Source organism: Eutrema salsugineum, unplaced genomic scaffold, assembly GCF_000478725.1.
Source record: "Eutrema salsugineum unplaced genomic scaffold, Eutsalg1_0 scaffold_5, whole genome shotgun sequence".
Classification (NCBI taxonomy): Eukaryota; Viridiplantae; Streptophyta; class Magnoliopsida; order Brassicales; family Brassicaceae; genus Eutrema; species Eutrema salsugineum.
In genome coordinates, this window is record NW_006256612.1 from 9,851,631 (window position 1) to 9,875,218 (window position 23,588).

Below are 23,588 nucleotides of genomic sequence, written 5' to 3' on the forward strand. Positions count from 1 at the left end.
TCGGTCTGCGTGACTCGCGGATAAAAGATGATCTTAACATATTTCGTTGAACCTAATAAGGTTTTTAGTAGTTTAAGTTTCTGATATAGAGCAGTCCTTTTTTTTTTTGTCTGCGTTTCTCTTTCAAATCGTTTGAAGTCTCCGGTACCACAAACAAATTAGCGCTGGCCAATTGTCACCGGAAAGTCCTGTCTTTTCAGGGCGGCGAATATCAACGATTAGTAAGCAATTTATCCTCCCGCCATTTCAAGACGCGGAGATTCTCGGCTTTGCAATGTTTGAAAACGGTGGAAGTAGAAAGAAAAAAAGTTACCGATGGATGTTTCTCGCTCTCAGACCATTGGAACCCGGAATTATCTTCTTTTCATCGGAATGGTTTCTCTCAGATCAGTAGAGAAATTACTGGAAGAGCTTTACATGCGCTTTGTGTCAAGGGACTGGTTCCTCTAGATGTTCTGCACACCAACACTATGATAAACATGTACACGAAGTTTGGCCGAGTCAAACCCGCGCGCTACCTGTTCGACGAAATGCCTGTGAGAAATGAAGCTTCTTGGAATACCATGATGTCCGGGCTTGTCCGTGTTGGATTGTACGAGGAAGCTGTGGATTTTTTCCGGAAAATGTGTGATCTTGGGATTAAGACAAGTAGCTTTGTGATTGCCAGTTTAGTAACTGCTTGTGGTCGATCAGGTTCTATGTTAAGTGAAGGGGTTCAAGTTCACGGCTTTGTGGCTAAGTCTGGTTTTCTGTCTGATGTCTTCGTGGGTACTGCTATTTTGCATCTCTATGGGGTTTATGGATTGGTTTCGTGTTCAAGGAAGGTCTTTGAGGAGATGCCTGATCGAAATGTGGTGTCTTGGACTTCACTGATGGTTGGTTACTCGGATAAGGGCGAGCCAGAGGAAGTCATCGGTATTTATAAAGGTATGCGAGTAGAAGGAGTCGAGTTTAATGAACATTCCATGTCTTTGGTTATCAGTTCTTGCGGATTGCTTAAAGATGAATCCTTGGGCCATCAAATTATCGGACATGTTATCAAATCAGGACTGAAGAGCAAGCTGGCAGTGGAGAATTCGCTTGTATCCATGTTTGGTAATCTTGGAAATATAGACTATGCAAAGTACATTTTTGATCACATGTCAGAACGTGACACAATATCATGGAATTCAATTGCTGCGGCATATGCTCAAAATGGTCACTGTGAGGAATCATTTTGGGTTTTCCATTTGATGCGTCATTTTCATGATGAAGTGAACTCCACCACTGTGTCTACTCTTTTATCAGTTTTGGACCATGTCGATCACCAAAAATGGGGTAGTGGAATTCATGGTTTGGTGATCAAAATGGGATTTGATTCAGTTGTGTGTGTGTGCAATACTCTTTTAAGAATGTACTCAGGCGCTGGAAGATCAGAAGAGGCAGAGTTGGTGTTCAAAGAAATGCCGGCTAAAGATTTGATCTCATGGAACTCTTTGATGGCTTGTTTTGTCGAGGATGGGAGGAGCGTAGATGCTTTAGGGCTTCTCTGTTCAATGATAAGGACTGGAAAATCAGTGAGCTATGTGAGTTTTACAAGCGCATTGGCTGCTTGCTTTAGTCTTGAATTACTCGATAAGGGCAGGATCCTTCATGGGCTTGTAGTGGTCACCGGTTTATTTGACAATCAGATTATTGGTAATGCATTGGTTTCTATGTACGGAAAGATAGGCGAGATGAGCGAAGCCAGACGGGTACTACTACAGATGCCTAGACGAGATGAAGTAGCTTGGAATGCTCTTATTGGTGGTTATGCTGAGCATGAAGATCCCAACAAGGCACTGACGGCGTTTCGAACTATGCGAGCGGAAGGTGTTCCTGCAAATTATATCACCATGGTAAGTGTTCTTGGTTCTTGCTTAATGCCCGGTGTGTTGCTTGAACATGGGAAGCCATTACACGCCTATATAGTTTCTGCTGGATTTGAATCGGATGTACACGTGAAAAACTCGCTTATCACTATGTATGCGAAATGTGGTGATCTAAGCTCGAGTCAGGACTTATTCAACAGATTAGATGATAGGAATGTCATCACGTGGAATGCTATGCTTGCGGCAAATGCTCATCACGGTCATGGAGAAGAGGTGCTAAAACTTGTATCAAAGATGAGAAGCTTTGGATTGAATCTAGACGAGTTTAGTTTCACTGAGGGTCTTTCTGCTGCTGCGAAGCTAGCGGTCCTAGAGGAAGGCCAACAACTCCATGGTTTAGCTGTAAAACTCGGGTTTGAACAAGATTGTTTCATCCTTAACGCTGCTGCAGACATGTATAACAAATGCGGGGAAATAGGTGAAGTGGTGAAAATGCTTCCTCCATCAATCAATCGATCACTCCCATCGTGGAACATACTTATATCAGCTTATGGAAGACACGGCTACTTCGAGAAAGTGTGTGAGACTTTCCATGAAATGCTCGAAATGGGAATCAAGCCAGGTCACGTCACATTTGTCTCTCTTCTAATAGCATGTAGCCATGGAGGATTAGTAGACCAAGGCCTTGCGTATTACGACATGATTACTAGAGATTTCGGTATAAAACCGGCGATTGAACATTGCGTTTGTGTAATTGATCTTCTTGGAAGATCAGGGAGGTTAGCCGAAGCTGAAACCTTTATATCTAAAATGCCAGTGAAACCAAACGACCTCGTGTGGCGTAGTTTGTTAGGTTCCTGCAAAATTCACGGGGATTTGGACCGTGGGAGAAAAGCAGCAGAACATCTCACGAAGCTAGAACCAGAGGATGATTCTGTTTACGTCTTGTCTTCAAATATGTTTGCAACAACAGGTAGGTGGGAAGATGTAGAGAGTGTGAGAAAGGAAATGGATTTGAAGAACATCAAGAAGAAACAAGCTTGCAGTTGGGTGAAACTAAAAGACAAAGTGAGTACGTTTGGCATTGGAGACAGAACTCACCCGCAAACATTGGAGATATACGCGAAGCTAGAAGACATCAAGAAGCTGATCAAAGAATCTGGGTATGTACCGGATACAAGCCAAGCGTTGCAAGACACAGATGAAGAACAAAAAGAGCACAGTCTTTGGAATCATAGCGAAAGACTCGCTCTTGCTTACGCGTTGATGAGTACTCCTGAAGGTTCTACAGTTAGAATCTTTAAGAACCTTCGCATCTGCGGTGATTGTCACTCTGTTTACAAGTTTGTTAGTAGAGTCACAGGACGTAGAATCGTGTTGAGAGATCAGTATCGGTTTCACCATTTTGAGAGTGGCGTGTGTTCTTGTAAGGATTATTGGTGAAAGAAGACGCTCGATCACAACTCTGTACAGCATAGCTCACAAAAGTTTCATTCTAGGATTCTTTGGTTAAGGTTTTGGGATTCCATAGTTTTGTAAGCATTACTGCGTCGAATTTGATTTTTCTTCGAAAGGATGCATGATTCTGTTTTGTAGACCGTTACTACGCTGAAAGGAATGGAACGAAATTAGTTGTAGAATTTGCAATTTTCTCGACTGTTGGTGAAAGTGGATGTGTGACCAATCCAACGACTGATAGGAACTAAGAAGAGACTACTAGAGAAACTTCGCCGAGTGAAAAAACAGATTTCATTAGTTAGTGAATCATAAGAAAGACGTTCAGCTTGAGTATAGCAACAAACTATTTAAAGATCCAAAGTTTTACAGAAAAAAAATAACTCTTTAAACGCCAGGAAAATCCGGTCTTAAACGCATATGCGGGAAGTTACTCGACTTCAGCAAGGTAATCATCGATCTCTGCTGGTGTTAGTACCCTGCATTAACCCCAGAAAATCAATCGAGTATTAACAACATTTTATTCAAACATCAGCAGCGGCAATAAAGATTCTTAGTTTAGAACAAAAAAGGTACCTGAAAACTTTGTCAGCACCAATTTTGCCAATCTCAATATTTTTGCTTGAGATCTCTCCTTCAAAGCTATCAAACAAAAAAAAGACATTAAGGCTTTCAGGTTTTTCAGCAGAGTGTAAGAAGACTAAGCTACATATGTTATATGTGTGTACTCGAAACAGCTTAAGGTTTACTACAAGACTAACTACAATGCTTTATGATCTTATGCTTTCATTCTATGAGACAGTTATATGGATTGCGAAATCTAATAGCCAAAAGACTAGGAACTTTTTTTACTAAATCAAGAGACCTTAAATCCGTAGATTGGTGGTACTTACCCTTCTTTCAATGTCAGTATCGCTGTGTGAATGGCATCGTCGAGTTCCATGTCTTCGGTATACCTGCAAGGAATTTGTGGTTTGTTAAGGTTGGCCAGCGAAAGAAGAGTGGTCTCCTTACGACAGAAGCCCATACTAACAAAATTAGAGTGATCAAACTAAGTTCCAATATCAGTTAACTAACAAAATTTGGAATTTATAGAATGCTCCGCGTGTTTTACCATCTTTGGATATCAACAAATAGTAAACGATTACCTTTTCTCAAGGAATGTTTTTGCATTAGAAACGTTCTTCCCCATGGCTGAAGCTTTCCAGGAGAAATAAGAGCCAGATGGATCCACCTAACGAAAAAAAAAGTATCACGTTACACTTTGAGTACGGAAAAATAAAGCAAAATGAGATGGTAACAGGATGGTGGAAGAAGGTAAAATACTCGGCTACAAGATTTGCTAAGTTGACTGTTTTTTAGAGCTAAAAACACTGGAAACTGAGCTAAGAAAATTTGGAGACTCGTTTGTGGTCAATCAACCGATACATATCTAAGGAGGAATTACCTGATACAGTTGTGGACCCTTGTCGTCATATCCAGCCACCAGCAGAGAAACCCCAAAAGGCCTAACACCACTATTACAAAACAAGGTAAGAAATTAGACACAGGAAAATATGATCTACGCTATGGGAACAATTTGCCTTTCTCAACAAAAAACTTCAGTTCAGTTCAGACATATTAGAAATATGGGAGAAGATAAAATCTGATAGATGTGAATGAAACAATTTAAACTGAATATCTAGTACTTACCCTGATTGAGTAAACTCTTGCATAACAGTAGCGGTTTCCCTTACAAGTTGGGTAACAGGGATAGGTTCCTGCAACAGTAAACTTCCTTAGATGATAAAACAACATAATTGACCCGAAAAAAAACACTTATGACAGAAAGAAAACACACAAAGATTCCAAGAAAGTTTAAGAATCGGAACTGTATCAAAAAGGGAGATATAATTACTTTGTATAGTCGGAGATATTGCTCAGCCTGTTTCCTGCTCTTCCTAACAAGAACTCGGAAATCAGGACCCATGCCACTTCATAGAAGGAGATACAAAAGGTTAGTACTCATGCTATAACACCAAAAACAGCAGCAAAAAAAATCTAAGGATAGCTGAGGAGAAAACCTGTATACAACTCCAATGTTAGGAGTCAAATGCTGAATTTTTTGAACCTGAAACACTCGGAAGAAAAAAATTTAATGCCAGATAACAATATAGGTTAGCGCCAGAAGCATGGATATCGGCTAATGATACAAAAAAATATCATCTATTTCAAGAGAAAATCAGAGGCATGTTAGACTGCTAGTTTATGATTAAGTAGGGAAATTATCAACTTACAGATGCTTCATCAACCAGAATAGAAGGCAATTTCTTTTCTGTTGCAATGACAACTCCATTAGAAGCTGCAGTAAGAAACCAGTTACAATCTAAAAGTTCCAAAGAAATCTACAATTATTCTTTGATCTATTAGCAATCCATCATGTCATTGACAAACCTTTGATCCCCAAAGATGTTTGGCCGGATCCAACAGCTGTAAGGGCATGTTCTATCTGAACTAGCTTCCCAGATGGACTGTCTCATACCCACAACACAAATTAGCCACAGACAAAAGTAATCGAATTGCTAGGAAGTTATGTACTTTAATGATTAACGAATTTCGTACCTGAAAGTTGTCAGAGAAAACGAGTACTGACTGTCTCCCATTAATTTGAGCTTAAGCAAATCCGCAAAAAAACTGGAAAACACATACAAAAGGAGGATCAATCTTGTAGCAATATTTCCCTAAGTAAAACCAAGTGGAGATCAATTTCAGGGCTCTTGGAAGCAGGAACGGTTCTAAGGCTCTAGGGTTTCAATGTCACCGGGATCAACTCAACTCAACGACTTAGGTTCCATTATCGTAAAACAACAGTCTTTAAAACAGTACAATAGAACGGGAATAACGAGATCGATTCGAACTCTTAAAAAAGGAACAACCACTGAGAAGGAAATTGCTTTACCTTAGCTTTGATATCGAGATCGAATGAGCGAAGAGAGATGAAAGATATCGCTTTTAAGTTTCTTGCAGAGAAGGTTGAAGTGAGAATTTTACGAAGAAGAAAGGAAGGGGGAAGAGGGAGGAAGAAAACGACAGCGTTTAGGTAAATGAACAGAGTAAACAAAAAACGATGACGTTTTAACAAAGAGATCGCAAACGCTAATAGAGTAAGAAATCGCGTTTTGTGTAACCAGACACGCCCGAGTCGCCCGCAACACTCCTGATCTGCTAGGAACAAATTTGGCAGAAGCAGAGCAACGTTGAGAACAAAGCTTGAAAATTTGCGAGCTTTAAACTCAAAATCCAATCTGTGCATGGTATTGAGGTGATATGGCTTCGACCCTTTTCTCCAGAACTTTATTGGTTGCTGGTCACTGCGTGATTAATCCCTCTCTAACTTCTATGCTTCCGCAGAAGACTTGTACTTTCGCAACCATCTTGAATGTAAGTTGTAACCAATTCTATTTTCGATTGTCTCTCACTACACCTAGGTATTCGTTTGATCGTTGTTTCATTTCTAGTTTCTACTCGTTCATCGAGTAAGTGAGTTTCTGGTTTTCCCCGGTGGTATATTATTTGTATAATTTGCCTACTTCTTGTAATGGGCTCTTGAGCTTGAAAAAGGTTTCGCGTGTGGAATTTGGGTTTGGAATCATCGTTATCTGTGTAGATATGTCTGTGTCAATCGGTGTTCTTCTCTCACTTGTTTAATCCACTATATTCAGTTGTGTAATTCTAAGATTTTAATCTGAAATTATGGACTTCGACTGCCTTCACTGTGATTTCTGGTGAGCTTCATTGCATAGAATGAATATTGTTGTTTGTTTTTGCCTGATTAACTTGTTCGGTAGTTATAAGCAAACGTATATAAATGCTCTCTTTTGCATTGTGACCCTTTGAGCATCTTCCCTTTCTTTTATAGAATCAGGTTTGAAAATGGTTTTTCTTTTAATGTTGTTCTTTTGTGGCGTTTTGTAACGATGATTATTACAGAAGAGAGTATTCAATCAACAGTTACCCTCTGCCGCCTATTCAGCTTATAAATCATCTACTTACGTTGGTCGAGTTATGGCTTCTACTCGAGTTGGGCCTAAAGCTGGTTACTCTACATCATCCGTATCTTCCAATGAACCTGTTGTTTCTGTTGATTGGCTCCACTCTAATCTTAGAGAGGGTGATATAAAGGTAACAGTCGCTCTTGTTCTGTTGAACTTTAATCTCTGAATACTTTTTTTTTTGCACTTGTTAAGAATGTAGACTTCCTCAAGAGTTTGTCTCCCATGACTCTTATGCAACTTGTTTCTTTCCTGGTCAGGTTTTGGATGCCTCATGGTACATGCCGCATGAGCAAAGAAATCCAATCCAAGAGTATCAGGTGAGAATATGTACAGTTTTGTAGATAACTAAATAAAGAAGCTTTAAGCCATTTTTCTGGATGAGCGCTATGAAACTTTTGTATGGAAAGGAAAAACTCTACATTAGACTTAGTACACGACTTAATGTTGATTGGCTTGTATGTTTCTCTCTTCTACAGGCTGCTCATATTCCAGGTGCTCTCTTCTTTGATTTGGATGGAATATCAGATAGAACAACAAATGTGAGCATCACGGCCTTTTTCCTTGGAGACGATGTTATCATGTTGTTTATTTCTAACTTGTTAACTTCACACTGCCATCACTTTCATGTCTAAGTGAATTATATTCTCAGTAAGTATCCTTAACTGCAGCCACTTTGATAACAAAGCGGACAAATCTGGAATCTTTGCTGTGAACGTTATTTTGATTGTGAATATCCTTTCTCTTGAGAACATTCCCATGAAAACCTTTGGACAGTGCTTCTGATTGTGAGCTTATATGCGTGTTATGAATGCACAACCAACAATTTTTTTGTATATTATTTGAATTACATGTGACAGTTACCACACATGCTACCGTCTGAGGATGCTTTTGCTGCTGGTTGTTCTGCTCTTGGAATCGCGAACAAAGATGGAGTGGTTGTGTATGATGGAAAGGGGATCTTTAGTGCAGCTCGTGTATGGTGGTGAGTTATCTCATGTCCCTAAGCTTTTTCTCTTTGCTCAATTTATTTTTGAAGTGTTATTAAAACAATGAATGCTCGTTTTTATCAAAACAGGATGTTTAGAGTTTTTGGACATGACAAAGTATGGGTACTTGATGGAGGCCTACCGAGATGGCGTGCTTCTGGTTATGACGTAGAATCTAGTGCTTCGAGTGATGCCATTTTGAAAGCCAGTGCAGCAAGTGAGGCTGTCGAGAAAATTTATCAAGGACAAACAGTAAGTTTTTTCATTCATAGAAATGGTTTTGCCAGTTTGATGTATCTGCAAATTGCTAATTTAATCTGTTAACCTGTTACTTATGGTTTATATACATTTTTGCTGCTTGCACAGATTAGTCCAATAACTTTCCAGACGAAGTTCCAGTCACACCTTGTATGGGCACTTGATCAGGTTAGTGTTTCCTAAACTTTAAGACAGTGTTATTATTCATTTCATTTGGTTCCATGATCACCCGGTTAATTGTTCCACAAATCAAATCCTTGATGACAATTGACATTGAAGCGGACTAGCAAACTGATTTTCATCTTCAAAGATGTTACCTTTGTTGTAACTCACTATATTGATAGTTTTGGTGTGTAGATAGTTTGCTTGTAAACCTAATTGGATAATTGACAGGTCAAGAATAATATGGAGAATAAGACTTATCAGCACATAGATGCACGTGCAAAAGCTAGGTATGTTTTCCTAGTTATTTTTTGTTCTGGATTATAATTGCAATTTACTATGGTAATGATTTTTTATTGATTTCTCTTGTTGTAGCTTATGATAAAAAATTTACTCTGCTTCACAGATTTGATGGTACTGCTCCAGAGCCTCGCAAGGGAATACCGAGCGGTCATATACCCGGTAGCAAGTGTGTCCCTTTTCCCCAGGTAAGCCATCTAACTTGAAGAGCTTACCATCAGATTTGCGCTTTTGACACCATAGAATAGAATTTGATAAAGACTCTTATGCAGATGTTTGATTCCTCTCAAACATTGTTACCAGCAGAGGAGCTTAAGAAACAGTTTGAACATGAAGGTAAAAACAAAGTAATCTTGTTAACGGACACTCTCTATGTAGGTATTTTAAGCGATTAACCTTTTATCCGCAGACATTTCATTGGACAGTCCAATCATGGCCTCATGTGGAACCGGTGTAACAGCTTGTATTTTGGCATTGGTAAATTTATGGTCATAGAGAATTCACTCATCTATTGTGATCAAATGGTAAAAAACAAATACTGATTGCTCTTTTCTTTACCGGTCAGGGACTTCATCGTCTGGGAAAAACCAATGTGCCAATTTATGATGGGTCTTGGACTGAATGGGCAACCGAACCAAACTTGCCTATGGTGGGTTCTTCTTCTTGAGAAAGTCCAAGAAAAAGCTACAAGAACAGAAGCTAGGGCCGTGTGTATGTTATGGATTGAGAAACATTGGCAAGGCCTTAGTTTTAATAAAATACTCTTAAAATCTTATTGTTGAAGTTTAGAAGAGAGATTTTTCAAAGAATTCTAATAAAGTTTTAATTTTGTTTTTCATATATATAAAAAAAAGAAGTTGGTATGACATATTTTCCATAAATGCGTGGTATCATAAATACAAAATCATTAATATCTTATAGAGCCATATAATATAACTATAGTAATTGATCATAAAGACCGCGTGGCCTAATGGATAAGGCGCTCGCCTCCGGAGCGGGAGATTGTGGGTTCGAGTCCCACCGTGGTCGTTTTTTATTTGATTTTTTATTTGTTTTTATTACATTATTCTCCCTCATCGTTTTCCTTTTCAGTTTTCCCCTAAATCCGGGTGTGATAAAGATATTTTGAGGACTCCAAAAACAAAGGTAAAGAAGATTGATATACTAACAAAAAAAACTCAGGTTACAACATTAGGAACATATCATACAAGTGAATGGCGCAAACAAAGCTTCTGTGGATCTGAATAAATCACTTTTCTCTCTTAAACATGAAAACAAGAACCGGTGCTAACGGCCGGTTCAACATTTGTAATTTGCAGCAGACCCAATCACTAACCGGTAAACCCGACCCAAAAGCTTCTACCACTTCTAGCTCTTCCCTAAACACCAAACCAATGCACAACAACAAGAACAAAAGTGGATCAAACTATGTTACAAAACTTCAGATATCAGCTAATTAGATCACACTTTCGCCTTTATTACCTTCCACCAGGATGACCAATGTAAACCACCAAGCTGATGAGGCCACCGGGCACTAAGACTCTCTCAGAAGCCTTCAATGCCGATAATGTTGTATCCGAGACAGTGATTATCGACTTGTTTCCACCTGGAAGATACCCCAGATTGAATGCAACCATCCTAAACTCATCACAAAAAAAAAAAAAAAGATTGCATTCATCAAAATGTTGCCATGGATTTATCAAGAAATGTTGCATCGGGTCATCGGATTTAAATTGTACCTCACACTGGACTTTTCAGGTACAATCTCTTCCATCTTACTATGACAGATGTTAAAGAGTTTGACACGTTCCTTCTGCGATTCTTCAGCAGAAATGGAACAAGACTCGATATTAGTAAGAACCACATCGCTATGGAAGCAAGATATTGCTAATCATCTAATCTAACCTCTTTTGAACCAAGGGTTTGATCTAGCAAAGAGGAAGTGCTCTCTATGGCATCTTTTTGAATGTCCATTGCATAGACATGGCCACCATAACCATTAGAATCATCCGTAACCATCTTCAACATAGCTAAAGTATCATTGCCATTTCCACATGTAGCATCAACGACTACGTCCCCCTTTTGGATAATCTGTTCCCACACACTGAAAGGTAATAATAATCAGCGTTGATGTTATAAGCAAGTTTTACTGCAGCTTAAACCATCAACAATAAGATCCAAATCTACAATTTTGATTCTACCACAGACAGATTTTCTTATCTAATTGCTAAAGCTCCAAGGTTGAGCAAGTTGAGAAGTTGGGATACATAAAATCTGAAAGCTTTAATTGTGAAGACACATGAATTACTTCTTTTTGTTCTTTCTTGGATCATATGGGAGAAGAAAATTAGTACAAGTTTTGGATTTTAAGTACTTACAGATGAGCTACTTCTGTTGCCTTCTTCCTCCCAAATAGATAACCAACAAAAACATCCTCTAGCCCTGCAACGAAGAAACTACGAACTTTAAGCACAAAAAAAAACGCTTATTACGATCCGGAATCTCCGTAGCTACTCGAATTCTTTCCCAAATCAGTTCTCGGTAACCGAATATCAAATATTGGACCTGGAATTGGAAAATTTCGTGAATGCGGAGGAGACGAGCTGAAAGCAGCAACACGAGAACGTGGAATTCTGGGAAAAGGGTTTCTTTCCATTGCAATTCGGAAATCGAAGGACATTAGCGTTTTTCGGAAGGGAATTGAGTATGAGCGCGCCAACGTAGAGGATAACATTGACATCTCTGCTTGAAAGAACCCAGCCGCCATTGAAGAGTGTTTTAAACAAAAAGCTTCGATCTTTAAAAAAAAGGAAGGAAAAAAACATTTCTTTTCAGTTTCTTAAACAAAACAAATATATATATTCGGCCCAATAATTATATATTCGGCTCATATGGTATCTGAAATTTTCGATAAACCTGTATTTCTCGATATGGTTCAGTACGAGAAATCGAAAAATCAATAAATTTTACAAAGAGAAAAAATTAATTTAAAAACAAAAAATCATCATTGTTGCTAAAAATATTCAAAATCAATGTAATCAGGATCACTACCACTTTTAGCTTTATCACACATCTTCTTCTTCTCTCCGTCGGTGACCGCCGCCGTCAACGCCGTTAAAGACTCCTTCTCCTTCCTCACATAACACGAGAAATCCACCGGCTCCGGCAGATGCGGCGGCGTTTCACCACGAATCAACGCCCAATTCACACCTTCAAAAAAAGGATGCTGCTTGATCTCCGTCGCGCCACGCTTATACGCGATTCTCTTTTGCGGCTCTTTCACCAACAAACCTTTGATCAAATCCTTGGCCGTCGAGCTTACCTGCGAGTGTTCCGGGAATCTCAGAGGTTGTCCAATCACATTGTAAAGCGTCGCTTTGTTTCCTTGCCCTTTAAACGGCGTCGCTCCATGGAGAAGCTCGTAGATGAAGATTCCGAATGTCCACCAATCGACGGCGCTCCCGTGACCTTCGTTTCTGATAATCTCCGGCGCTAAATACTCGTGGGTTCCGACAAAAGACATTGACTTCACGTTTGTCGGCTCTGCCATGAGTTCTGGTAATGATCCGTCAAAATCGGACTTTGATTTTCGGGTTTTTTTCGAGGATTGGAGTATTCGTGGGAAGAATGCGGATGGTTGGTAACATCCTTGGACGACCGTATCGTCGTCTATGATTCCGGCGGTTCCGCCGCCGTTGACGTGGACGGAGGAAGATTTAACGAGTGTTGGGTTGACTGAACATCGGAGAGATAAATCGAAATCGGAGAGCATAATGTGACCGTCGTCTCGTACCAGAACGTTCTCTGGCTTCAAATCACGGTATACTATTCCGAGCATGTGTAAGTATTCTAATGCTAATAACACTTCCGATGCAAAGAACCTGTTAACCAACAAAACCAAACATTTAGTTCATGTTATGAATCAATACCAGAAAAGGATCTTAATTACTCTGTTTTTGCTCTGTTTCAATAAACTCTGTTTATATACTAAACTAACCTTGCAGCATCTTCTGTAAAACACTTGTTGGGTTGCTTCTGTCTCAAGGAATAAAGATTGCCTCCGCTACAAAACTCCATAACCAAGCAATAGAACTTATCAGTCTCGAAGTGAGAGTAAAGAGTAGGCAAGAAAGGATGATCAAGCTGTGACAAAATCTCTCTCTCCGTCTGAGCTCTCAACAGCTTGTTCCTGCTCACGAGAGAAGCCTTATCCATCACTTTCATCGCGAAATACGTCGTCTTGTTTGCTCCTTTGAGCTCAACGAGATAGACGCTTCCGATATCTCCGTAACCTAGCCGTTTCAAAACGCGAAAATCGCTGATTCCGAGCTTGATTCCTCTCGACTTGAGATAATTCACTGCGTCCCACCTGATGTCTCCTCCTGTGTGTGGCTTATTAGCTGATGTGCTTTCAGAGCTGTTGCTTCGTGAGCTCATGTTGTTGTGTACAGAGCGATTATTTTGATTGATGATCGGAGACGTTTCTTTATTTATTAAATCTTCCCCCATCATCTTTGTATTTTGATCAATTTCCCTATGCATCTCTTTACGCGTTTGTTGTTGAGGTTTATGGTTTGATGAGTTTGAGGCTGAGTCACGATGATGACTCGTCTGCACAAGCAACAAAATAAAAATAGTAGGGTTTTGAATTTGACAGCTTTCTGCAAAGTAGTTTATGTATTTGGCAAAACTTTATTGACATGATATTATTGATATGTTTTCTTTGTGTACACAACAGAGTCTGCAACCCTATGGCTATGTAGCCAAATATAAGTTTATACTTATCGAATTATAAGATACATGTATATCTGGTTAGCAAAAAAAAAATGAAAAAAAGAAAGATACATGTTTATCTAATACTAATAGGTTATGTGTATATCCGTATACCTCCTAATACTTTCTTTACCAAAGGAAGATATAAGATTACCTCCGGCGAGACAATCTTGTTTCCGGTTTGCAGTAACATCGTCGGCGAGATATTTATCAGATCAAGAGTTTCTTGACGTAGTGAGAAGAAGAAATCAAAGATTTTTTCTTTAAAGCATCAATTTGGGTGACTTGGCTTTATCATTTAGATTCCGACATTACTTGTTGACACGAATATAACATAGCTTCTTTGTCAACGAAGATAGGTGAGCACGTCGTAATCTTAAAAGATTATTAATATTATACACCTTCCATGTCTGAAAGTTTCCGGGAACCATTAAGGATTTTTGAGCAAGTTCAGTTTCCTCTAATTTAGTTTTTTTACATTCTCTGTAAAAGCGAAACTCTTCACTACAATTTCCTGATTAAATGAAAGAACTTTCCATTGAATAATTTGAACAAATGTTACATTCTTTCTGCTCTGGCATAGAGGAATGCAAAAAAGTTGGATTAAAAATAGCTTAGAAGTTAAAGACCATTTAATCGGACTAGTGGGACTAAAGATTTGAGCTATAGAAATTAGAAGAACCTCCTGTAACGCTATTTATCCGGATTTTAAAAAAAAAACTCCTCAAATGTCTAGAGGCAATCTCTGAGCGGAAGAGTAATAGTGAGACTCGAGCTCTTTTAGACTGGCAGATGCATCATCGCCTATTCTAGCCAACAATCGATTTGTCTTGTCGGCTTCTTGATCAAACTCTGCAATTCTTTGTTCTACATGGTCGTTAAGTGATGCAAATCCAGAAAAAATAGCGGTTTGCTTCAGTTCTGATACGAGTTTCAAAAGAGAATCAGCTGCTTGAACCTGCCACCATTAATTTATGCACAACTCAGTTAACAAACTCAATGAGGACATAAGCTACCAAAACAAAACCCAACCAAAAACAAAAGTTAAATAAGATTTATTGGGTACTCATGAGTGAATGTTTAAGAGATTCAAACATTTCAAATCAGTGATCTTTGGATCCACATATACTGCATTAAACCTTGGAATCGTATTTCTTTTATGTAATCTCCCTAAGAAATCATTCAACAACTGCAATAAGAGCACAAACATAAACAATCCCAGTTGAAGCAAAGTAAAATTTGGCCTCGGTGAGCTTCAGATCCCAGATTCAGCCCTAAACCCTAAACTAGAATTGCAAGTGCTTATAAAGAAATCACTCGAATTCGATAAAATAAGTTACCATTCTCGAAGCTCGCATCTCCATCATGAATGCTTCCTGAGAGTTCTTCATCAGCGGATCACTCACCTACACAATCCAAAGATGTACAGTCTCAATACACAGCCAAGGAAATTCGAAAACTTTTGCCAATCGATTTCACACAAGGGTAATCTCCAGAGATCGGATTCTGATAAATTCAAAAGTCCATATATCAGCTACCTTCGTGCCATTATCGATATCAGCTATCCTCGCGACATTGATGATTTGCGTGAAGTTATCGACGACGGATGTGATATCAGTCTCAACTCTCTGTAACAACGCCTTTTGCTTCTGTAAGGCAGCGGCGGCTGCGGCGGCCGTCGGTCCGCTTCCTCCACCGGATCCGGCCATACCTCCACCGGAACCACCGCCTTTGTTCATCATCGTCACTGACTCACTGGTCCTTGCAGAAAACCGAAGAAAGTATAAGATGGCTCTGCAGAATTAAGTGAGTTTACTTACAGACAAATGCATAAATAAAATAGGCCGTGAAATTATCAATGGGCCTAAACAATTGGGCCTACATATAAATTATAAGCCGATATAGATCGCAGGAGCATCTTCGTAGACAATTAGAGATTGTCAGTCAAGACTACTAAATGGTAAATAATGGTTGTGATAGTCTTCTGTTTCTGATGGAAAATATGAAAATAAAAATGTTAGTTGCTATTGAGCCTTTTGGTGAATTTTTGTACTTAAGAGGGAGGGTAAGAAGAAACCAAGAAACTAAACTTTAGAAATACCCCATACTCAAAAAACATTTCATTCAACTTTGAGACATTCTTAATCTGTTTAGTTTAGTCTTCAGTTTAGTCTTGAGTTTCATATCACGGTTATGGTCTCTTACGGATATATTGTTAATGTGTCTCTATTTTTATGTATTGTCTTAGAATGTTTAGTCGTTAGTCAAACGCAAATGGTTTTTTGACATGCTTATTTCTTTAGAGTATCCAAGCTTTGTTTTCTTACGAATCTATTATAGTAGTTATTCACATGGAGTTGGTTAAAGTTTATAGAAAGAAAACATAACTTAAAATGTTATGAATCAGAAACTTTCAGATCGAACATCAAGTAGATGTTATTGCTCAAGTTTTTGGTTTTGGATATTTGGGACGAATGAAAGGCTTAGGTCTTGGTCCTATGCCGTCTAAATACTTTTCAAGTTTGGACTCTACATCATGGAATGTGGAGATGGTTTACAATGAAGAGACTTGCAGATAAAATTGACATTGTTGCTAGTACTCTTCAAACTTTGATTGGATCCACATGCAACCAATTCCAAATTTTTGAATGTTTATTTAATATTAACAATGTATTACATTCACAGTGCGTTACCTTTTAACAAGTAAACGAAATAAATGAAAACATAATGCTTAACATTCTTTAACAAGAAATATCTAAGTTATCAAATGACCAGTTAACAATATTTTCACAGTATTATGAAGTTAAAACATGAAATTAATTCTATCCAAATCATGAAGTCCATCTGCTTCTGAATATATCTGAAACAACACCAAGATGTATTCTCTGTTGTCCAAACTAGTTGTATTGTCTTCTTCCCATTATCATCAATTCATGGTATGATCTTTTTCTGGTGATGTCTTCGAAATGGTTGTTTTGTATATGAGTTAGATTGTATATTTTGGAATTTAAGGCAAATAGTGTTACAAAAGTAGCATTTTTAAAATCTTTGAAAAAGAGCAAAGAAAAATCTATGAAGAGTTGTATAGATATACCCAAAAGAAGAAAAAAAAATTGTATCTTTCATATTATAGTTTCGGTGAGATTTGTATTAGGATCCCCATTTATAATTTATAAACAGTTTTTTTATTTTATTAATAAGATGAATTTGTTTACATGGGTCTATCATTGACATTAACGTCAATATAACCGACATTAAGTGCTGTGTTCTTGTAAAGATAGCGTCAATTCTTCTTACATATGATGACTTAAATTTTTTTTTAACAAAAATTCTTCTTAAATAAATCAAACCTAATCATAGATTTCTATATTGAGCGCCGCCCATAGACTAACCAAATTATTAGATGAATGGATCTCACTTTTATCAGTCTTCCTAATAAAAAAAAATTATATCAAATATATAACACGTATACGTATAACAGATTTATATATTTGATGATATTAAAAAGGACCAAATGGATAATCAAAATGAGAAAAAGGTTATCAACAGCACCTAACGAAGTTTCCCCCATATAGAAAAAGGCCAAAAACAGCGAAGAATGTTTAGTGAACTTTCCTATTTGTAAAGCATATCTGTATGCGTATTTGGTAGTATTAAGAAAGACCAAGGAAATATAAAAAGTGACATGAAGGCCATTAAAAGCACCAAACGAAGCTGCCTCTAAAGAGAAAAGAGGCAAAATAACAGCAAAGAATGTTAGTGTCAGTATTGGACCACCACTTTTTATTGGTCATAGTTGAATGTGAAATCTATTAACATATATATATATATTAGATCCCCTATAGTTAGAATAGAAAGTATATAAAAAGGGATTAATGAATTAATGTACATACGCTTTCATTAATGCAAATACTTTCTCTCTCTCATCTGTTAATAAAATCTGTCTTTCGTTTATAATAAACCGAACCGAAAGAATTTAAAAAACAAAAAACAGAGGTATAATTCATTCGTGATTTGGTCTGATGGCAAAGAAAGCGCTATTGATCGGGATCAACTACCCAGGAACCGCCGTGGAGCTGCGAGGATGTGTCAACGACGTCCGTCGGATGAGAAAATGCCTAATCGACCGTTACGGATTCACCGAGGAGGACATAACCGTACTGATCGACACAGACAATTCCGGCACCCAACCAACCGGTAAGAACATCCGCGACGCTCTGACGAAACTCATCGGTTCGGGGAAATCAGGTGATATTCTGGTCTTTCATTACAGTGGACATGGCACGAGGCTCCCTCCAGAGAAAGGAATATTAGGCGACGCTACTGGTTTTGACGAGTGTATCACTCCTTCCGATATGAATTTGATCATGGGTATGTATGTGATCCAAAAAAGTATTCCTTTTTCTCTATGGGTTCTTTTTTTTTTTGTGTATATTTTTTCATGCACTCTGTTTTCGGTTCACGGAAAACAGAGCACTCTGCTTTTGGAACAGAGCAATGTGTTCCTATACATTACCTCGAATCTCTGTACTTGTGGGTGTTAATTATGGTTATGAATTGATATTATGAAACATGAATTACTGGTGTTTTCAATTGTGTGTTGTAGACCATGAGTTTAGAGACATGGTGGCAGAGGTAAAAGAAGGATGTCGATTGACGATAATCTCGGACTCTTGTCATAGTGGTGGACTAATCGAGGAATTAGATGAACAGATCGGGGATAGCGTGAGTCAGCAGAAAACGCAGAAAACGCAAAAAACCGGGATTGCTAATTTCTTGGTTAGCATTGTGAAGAATTTGCTAGCGACTTGTGGAATGTCGAGTTCTCAGAGTCAGATAGATCGTGGAAACGGCCGCGAAAGCTTTACAAGAGAGATCGAATTGGAGGACGGTGAGACAGTCGATATGAAAACGAGATATCTACCTCTCGATAGCTACATAAGCCTTCTCGAGGAACAAACCGGACAAACCGATATTAAGCATGGGAAAATCAGACATACGCTTGTCAAGGTATTCGGGCAAGACTCAAGCCCGAATGTGATGCTCTCGAATTCAATGAAAAAAAATGTTCACAGGGGATGGCGTAATATCCTAAGCAAGCGTGAGGTTAATACAAATGGTGCAGGATCTGGATCCCAAAGTAAGCTTCCCAAGAACGGGATTTTGTTAAGTGGATGTCAAACACATCAAAGATCCGAGGATGTTTATGTGACGAGAACTGGGAAAGCATATGGAGCATTCAGTGACGCGATTCAGACGATATTGTCCGAGACGAGACATGATAAGAAGATTACAAACAGAGAGATGGTTTTGAAAGCTAGAGAGATTCTCAAGAGACAGAGTTATAGTCAACGGCCAGGTTTGTATTGTGAAGAATGTTATGTCAATAAACCATTTATATGCTAAACACATGCAAATCCATTAGAGATTTTTGTTTTATGATGGTACATTTTACTTTTTGTGTGATTCGAAACAAAAAAAAATGAAAATGTTATATTTTCTGTGGGTCTGACCAAGTTTCTCAATGACTTCTGATCTTTCTATATATATTTTTGTTTTTTAATTAAGAACGATTATTTCAATTAATACTAAACATATGGATGATATAAAATGGTAACGTGCAACCAATAAATGACAACTATTATGCGAAATAATCTAAATGCTCACGTGGCTTTGGGATGCCTTTTTAAAAAAAAAAAAAATCTTGATCTTTATTCATCTTCTTCCCTGAACGGGGCATCTTTGGGATGCCTATTGAGTTGGTAACCACGTTTACATATAGTATTTGTAATTTAATATACCCTACAATCAATATCCATTGGCATGGAAAGATGCCGCACCCCATTACGTTGAGTCTGACCAATACTACTATTCTTTTAAAACAATATTAATTTTCGTATTTAATCAAATAATAATCTACTTAATTTGGGTACGTAGGTAGGAAGGTGGTCACGCTTTTGCTGGTAATGAAGAACGATCTCAGCGTTGTAAATTTGTAATGTCACTGATATTACGACTGTTGTAGTACTGTCTACGTAAGAATTCACCTTTTACTTTTAGTATTCTAATCCACAACATCTCAACTTAACTTGATATCTTTAGCTATAAATATTCTGACTCGAAATGTGTGATTGTTGTAACAGAGATGCAAAAAAAAAAAAAGAGACTTAGCAAATACAAGTAAAAGACATACAAATGAAACGATGGCGTTATCTGGTAAAGGATAGTCTAAAACAAAAACAAACGACAGTACGTCAATGAACATAACATAGAAATAACGACAAAGCGTTGGTAAACATAACAGAGACAACAAGGCGTTTTTTTTTTTTTTTCATTCTCAAGGGCGGAATTTTGGATAAAGGTGGGGTGCCAAGCGTGGCTCAACGGACAAGAGAAGAGGCTTAGCCATAAGTAATGCACCATCTTCCTCTAGACTTAACGGACCATAGTTAGGATGGAGTTTCCAGTTGAACCCTTGAAGAAACCTAGCCAACATTATAACCATCATGATTGTCCCGACTTTAACCCCGACGCAGCCACGTCGACCGGTGCTAAACGAGACGAAACGCATATCGGTTTCTACCAGAGTAACTTCTTGCGAGATTGCATCGCCTTCGAGGTGACGCTCCGGTTTGTATACTAATGGATCTTTCCAAATCTTAGGGTTCCGGCCTAATCCAGGGCGGCCTACATGAATGTGGCTACCTGTCCAAAAGCATTACTTTTCTTAATATATATATATATATATATCATATATATCGAAATACTGGTGGCTCAACTACTTATATGTTTGATGCTTTTTAAACGTTATTGAATCCAAATTTGAATGCGTTTTGTGGAGTAGTCACAAGTATTAAAACTTTTTTTTTTTTTAATCTAACCATGCATGCATAAACTTACTAGTTCTGTAAAACCTAAATTCCTATGAAAAATACACAATTTTTTCTTTACCTTTGGGAATGAAATAACCACCGAGGGTGGTATCTTGACGAGCCACATGAGGAGGGACATAAGCAGCACTTGGGTGAATCCTGAATGTTTCTCTGCAACAAGCTTTTAAGTAGTTTAAATTTGGAATGTCTGACTCTTGAACAAGCCTCTCTTTTCCCACTACTTCGTCTATCTCCTTCATAGCTTTCCTCAAAATCTCCGGGTTGTTTAACATTTCCGCAAGTGTCCACTCCATGTTATTTGCCGGATTATCGATTGATGCTATACAAAATTCCTGTAAAAAATCACCAAACACATTTACCGGATCGATATAATATATATGATACCAAACAATCATCAAAAGTTGAGTTTTTAATATAAAAATTATATTATTTTTTCTGTTCTTTTTTGCTCTACAAAATATCTTTTTTTTATTTTTTAGTGTAAAATGATTTTAAAGTTACTTGTAAGTTTGTAACGGTATGATAAATAAATAATTAATAATTACAATAATTCTGTAAAATAAGATTAAAACAAATTTTGTAAAGCCATCCCTTACAAACCATTTTCAATAGCATCACTATTATGTAGTATACTTAATGTATTATTTCGATGATCATTGTATTCAGTATATATATCTTCTAATTTTGATCAATTATAGAAAGAATTTTACTTACAACGCATTGAGCTTTGATTTCATCTGGCGTGACCAAGTACTTTCCATTTCCATCTTTCAGCGTAATGAACGTATCAATCCAATCTTCAACAGCAGCCTTACCACCTTTTTCCCTCCATAACTCGACCCTCTCGTCGATGATCGGATTGTTGTAACTACGAACAATCTTAGAATTCACTTTCACCCTCTTCTCTTGACCATCAATGTTCCAACCTTTAAACCATTTTTCCAGGTAATCCGCCGGGGAAAAACACGGCAAACAATTCAAAGTTTCGAAAATCGCCTCGAGATGCCTCTTTTCCTCTTTCCCTAATCTTCCCTCGTCCGAAAAAATGTTATCTTTCGTGACATGTCTCCTACCAAACAACATCCTCATGGTCACCGCGTAACCATACACCCTCGAGAGTTCTCTAACGTCCACCGTCTCGGACCGTTGATACATGGAGTTAACGTACGCGAGGAGGTTATCCGCTTCGATGGTTCTTGATTTTGCCAACATGTTTAACGTTTTGACGGACATAGCTTCCGTTGTGATCACTCTTTTCATCTTCATGAACTGTTCACCGTACGGTGAGATTCCCATTGACTTGTAATTATCTCCGATGGTCTCCATGATGAAAAGATTAGGCCGGTCGCAAAGATCGGCGTCTCGCTCTCTAAAGGCTTCTCTAGCTATCTCGTCCGAGTTTATGGTGATGGCGCGGACACCGGCCAAGTTGAAACATGCGATATCCGTTTTGAGCTCTTTCATGGCGAGGTGGAAATACTTGTGCCTAGGACGAGTCATCATTAGTTCCGGTAAGTTGCCGAGAATAGGCCATCCTGGTGGGCCTGGAGGAAGCTGGCGAGACCGGTCTTTGAGTTTGGATGTGGGCCTTGATAGCATTCGGCCTAGTAAAGTGATTGACGCCATGGAGGTGATAAAGACTAGTAGGAGTTGGAAAGGGTATGGTAATGATGTGGTAAGGCTCGTCATCGTCGTCATCATGTTTGTGTGTGTGTGTGTGTTCGATCGTTAGCAATGAACACTGACGATATTGGGAAACTGTGTCTTGTGTTTTAGGTATTTATATAGATTCAATATCATGCGCGCGTGCTGCTCACGTGGGGTTTTGGGCTTATGGGTAGGTGCGGAAATCACGTTTATATATTTTGTATCTAATTTCCATGAACCGGGTAATCATGTTGAATAGGAAAAACTTTATATTAGTTTTTGTTTAAAGCTGTATATTTGTTATCAAAAGATATTACATTCTGTTATTCTACTGTATATATATTATTATTGGTACTGTAATAAATGTTTGATCATTTTTATTTTTTTGGCCAACAAATGTTTGATCATTTACATGACCATATTGAGGGTCTAAATAGCAATACTGGAATGTCACAGAAAATTTGGTAGAACGGTAAAAATTAACTAAAAAATTATAAGTAAGTTTAAGAAATAAACTAGGTGAAAAAGAAATGGCAAACTGAATGAAAAAAAATTTCGAAAGGATCGCTGGGTGTTTAGGGCTAGTAGTTTTGCCACTTATCAAACATTTTTTTTTTTTTTTTTTGCCAGTTATCAAACATAGTAATGTAAAAGGTATGTCTACCGAATAGAGCAATTCTTAGGGATTTTGGGAATGAGTTATACGCTTTTAAGAATTGTGTGAAAATTACTTTACATTTCTAGAAGTTGAGAAAGCTTTTGAGTAATATAAAAGGGATTTGGGTTAATCTGTTCATTATCAATTGTTTTTGAAATATAAATTCATAATAAACCCATATTCAACAGTTAATGCTCATTTGTACTGATGAGAGATACGCATATATACCACACTCCACTGTACGCTATTTATGTAATTCTGTAGTCGTTGTGGAGGCTATCCGCTTTCCCGTATGAGGCTGATCCAGAAGTCATCAAGATGCTTTGCATAGATTCGACGCGGCCACGCGTTGCAAACTGAGTTGTTGATACTTGGTGACTGAAATTAATTCCCAATACCACCAATACTCTTAATTAGGATTTAGGATACGTTTAATCTCAAATTAGTAAACGATAAAGAACTAATTAAACGATGTATGCTGGTTTTGAAAATAAGAATTGTCGAATGATAAAGATAAATAAGAAATGGACATTTAAGCATGTATCTTCAATTCATTATTTAAGTAGTTTTTT

General features: G+C 38.0%; 8 protein-coding genes and 1 non-coding gene across 14 annotated transcripts; 4 read left to right on the forward strand and 5 right to left on the reverse strand.

The window, feature by feature from the left end:
- The first annotated feature begins 158 nt into the window (after positions 1-158).
- Positions 159-3,408, forward strand: LOC18993245 (pentatricopeptide repeat-containing protein At3g24000, mitochondrial). Its single transcript, XM_006416750.2, has one exon. The coding sequence runs from the start codon at positions 471-473 to the stop codon at positions 3,291-3,293; it is 2,823 nt and encodes a 940-aa protein (XP_006416813.2). The 5' UTR covers positions 159-470; the 3' UTR covers positions 3,294-3,408.
- Positions 3,409-3,583: 175 nt separating this feature from the next.
- LOC18993246 (proteasome subunit alpha type-2-A) lies at positions 3,584-6,361 on the reverse strand. Its single transcript, XM_006416751.2, has 12 exons — positions 6,244-6,361; positions 5,907-5,978; positions 5,739-5,815; positions 5,582-5,646; positions 5,369-5,415; positions 5,203-5,278; positions 4,998-5,065; positions 4,753-4,822; positions 4,454-4,539; positions 4,199-4,261; positions 3,882-3,947; positions 3,584-3,784 (listed from the first exon to the last, which is right to left on the reverse strand). The coding sequence occupies exons 2-12, from the start codon at positions 5,945-5,947 to the stop codon at positions 3,736-3,738; spliced, it is 708 nt and encodes a 235-aa protein (XP_006416814.1). The 5' UTR covers positions 5,948-5,978; positions 6,244-6,361; the 3' UTR covers positions 3,584-3,735.
- A 114-nt stretch (positions 6,362-6,475) lies between these two features.
- Positions 6,476-9,818, forward strand: LOC18993247 (thiosulfate/3-mercaptopyruvate sulfurtransferase 1, mitochondrial). Of its 5 annotated transcripts, none has more exons than XM_006416752.2 (13): positions 6,494-6,606; positions 6,696-6,725; positions 7,275-7,466; positions 7,597-7,656; positions 7,816-7,878; positions 8,197-8,321; positions 8,415-8,577; positions 8,692-8,751; positions 8,977-9,035; positions 9,152-9,233; positions 9,318-9,381; positions 9,455-9,522; positions 9,611-9,818. In XM_006416752.2, exons 3-13 carry the CDS (start codon positions 7,350-7,352, stop codon positions 9,710-9,712), a joined length of 963 nt encoding a protein of 320 aa, XP_006416815.1. In that variant the 5' UTR covers positions 6,494-6,606; positions 6,696-6,725; positions 7,275-7,349; the 3' UTR covers positions 9,713-9,818. The 5 variants fall into 5 exon arrangements, with proteins under 5 accessions (XP_006416816.1, XP_024008910.1, XP_006416815.1 ...); XM_024153143.1 differs by having other exon boundaries at positions 7,296-7,466; XM_006416753.2 differs by having other exon boundaries at positions 6,476-6,725.
- Positions 9,819-10,001: 183 nt separating this feature from the next.
- On the forward strand, positions 10,002-10,074 carry TRNAR-CCG. The gene has a single exon. It is a non-coding gene; the product is annotated as a tRNA-Arg (tRNA).
- Positions 10,075-10,210: 136 nt separating this feature from the next.
- Positions 10,211-11,812, reverse strand: LOC18993248. Its single transcript, XM_006416754.2, has 6 exons — positions 11,611-11,812; positions 11,424-11,487; positions 10,951-11,149; positions 10,785-10,858; positions 10,528-10,683; positions 10,211-10,424 (listed from the first exon to the last, which is right to left on the reverse strand). The coding sequence occupies exons 1-6, from the start codon at positions 11,810-11,812 to the stop codon at positions 10,295-10,297; spliced, it is 825 nt and encodes a 274-aa protein (XP_006416817.1). The 3' UTR covers positions 10,211-10,294.
- Positions 11,813-12,058: 246 nt separating this feature from the next.
- LOC18993249 (serine/threonine-protein kinase RHS3) lies at positions 12,059-13,635 on the reverse strand. The gene is made up of 2 exons (XM_024152989.1): positions 13,043-13,635; positions 12,059-12,926 (listed from the first exon to the last, which is right to left on the reverse strand). Exons 1-2 carry the CDS (start codon positions 13,585-13,587, stop codon positions 12,059-12,061), a joined length of 1,413 nt encoding a protein of 470 aa, XP_024008757.1. The 5' UTR covers positions 13,588-13,635.
- A 700-nt stretch (positions 13,636-14,335) lies between these two features.
- Positions 14,336-15,615, reverse strand: LOC18993250 (mediator of RNA polymerase II transcription subunit 22b). The gene is made up of 3 exons (XM_006416756.2): positions 15,357-15,615; positions 15,159-15,224; positions 14,336-14,776 (listed from the first exon to the last, which is right to left on the reverse strand). Exons 1-3 carry the CDS (start codon positions 15,558-15,560, stop codon positions 14,543-14,545), a joined length of 504 nt encoding a protein of 167 aa, XP_006416819.1. The 5' UTR covers positions 15,561-15,615; the 3' UTR covers positions 14,336-14,542.
- Positions 15,616-17,783: 2,168 nt separating this feature from the next.
- Positions 17,784-19,224, forward strand: LOC18993251 (metacaspase-8). Of its 2 annotated transcripts, XM_024152988.1 has the most exons (3): positions 17,784-18,189; positions 18,425-18,885; positions 18,919-19,224. In XM_024152988.1, exons 1-3 carry the CDS (start codon positions 17,841-17,843, stop codon positions 19,222-19,224), a joined length of 1,116 nt encoding a protein of 371 aa, XP_024008756.1. In that variant the 5' UTR covers positions 17,784-17,840. The 2 variants fall into 2 exon arrangements, with proteins under 2 accessions (XP_024008756.1, XP_006416820.1); XM_006416757.2 differs by having other exon boundaries at positions 18,425-19,224.
- Positions 19,225-19,948: 724 nt separating this feature from the next.
- Positions 19,949-22,458, reverse strand: LOC18993252 (dihomomethionine N-hydroxylase). The gene is made up of 3 exons (XM_006416758.2): positions 21,426-22,458; positions 20,770-21,043; positions 19,949-20,523 (listed from the first exon to the last, which is right to left on the reverse strand). The coding sequence occupies exons 1-3, from the start codon at positions 22,410-22,412 to the stop codon at positions 20,156-20,158; spliced, it is 1,629 nt and encodes a 542-aa protein (XP_006416821.1). The 5' UTR covers positions 22,413-22,458; the 3' UTR covers positions 19,949-20,155.
- Positions 22,459-23,588: the final 1,130 nt, after the last annotated feature.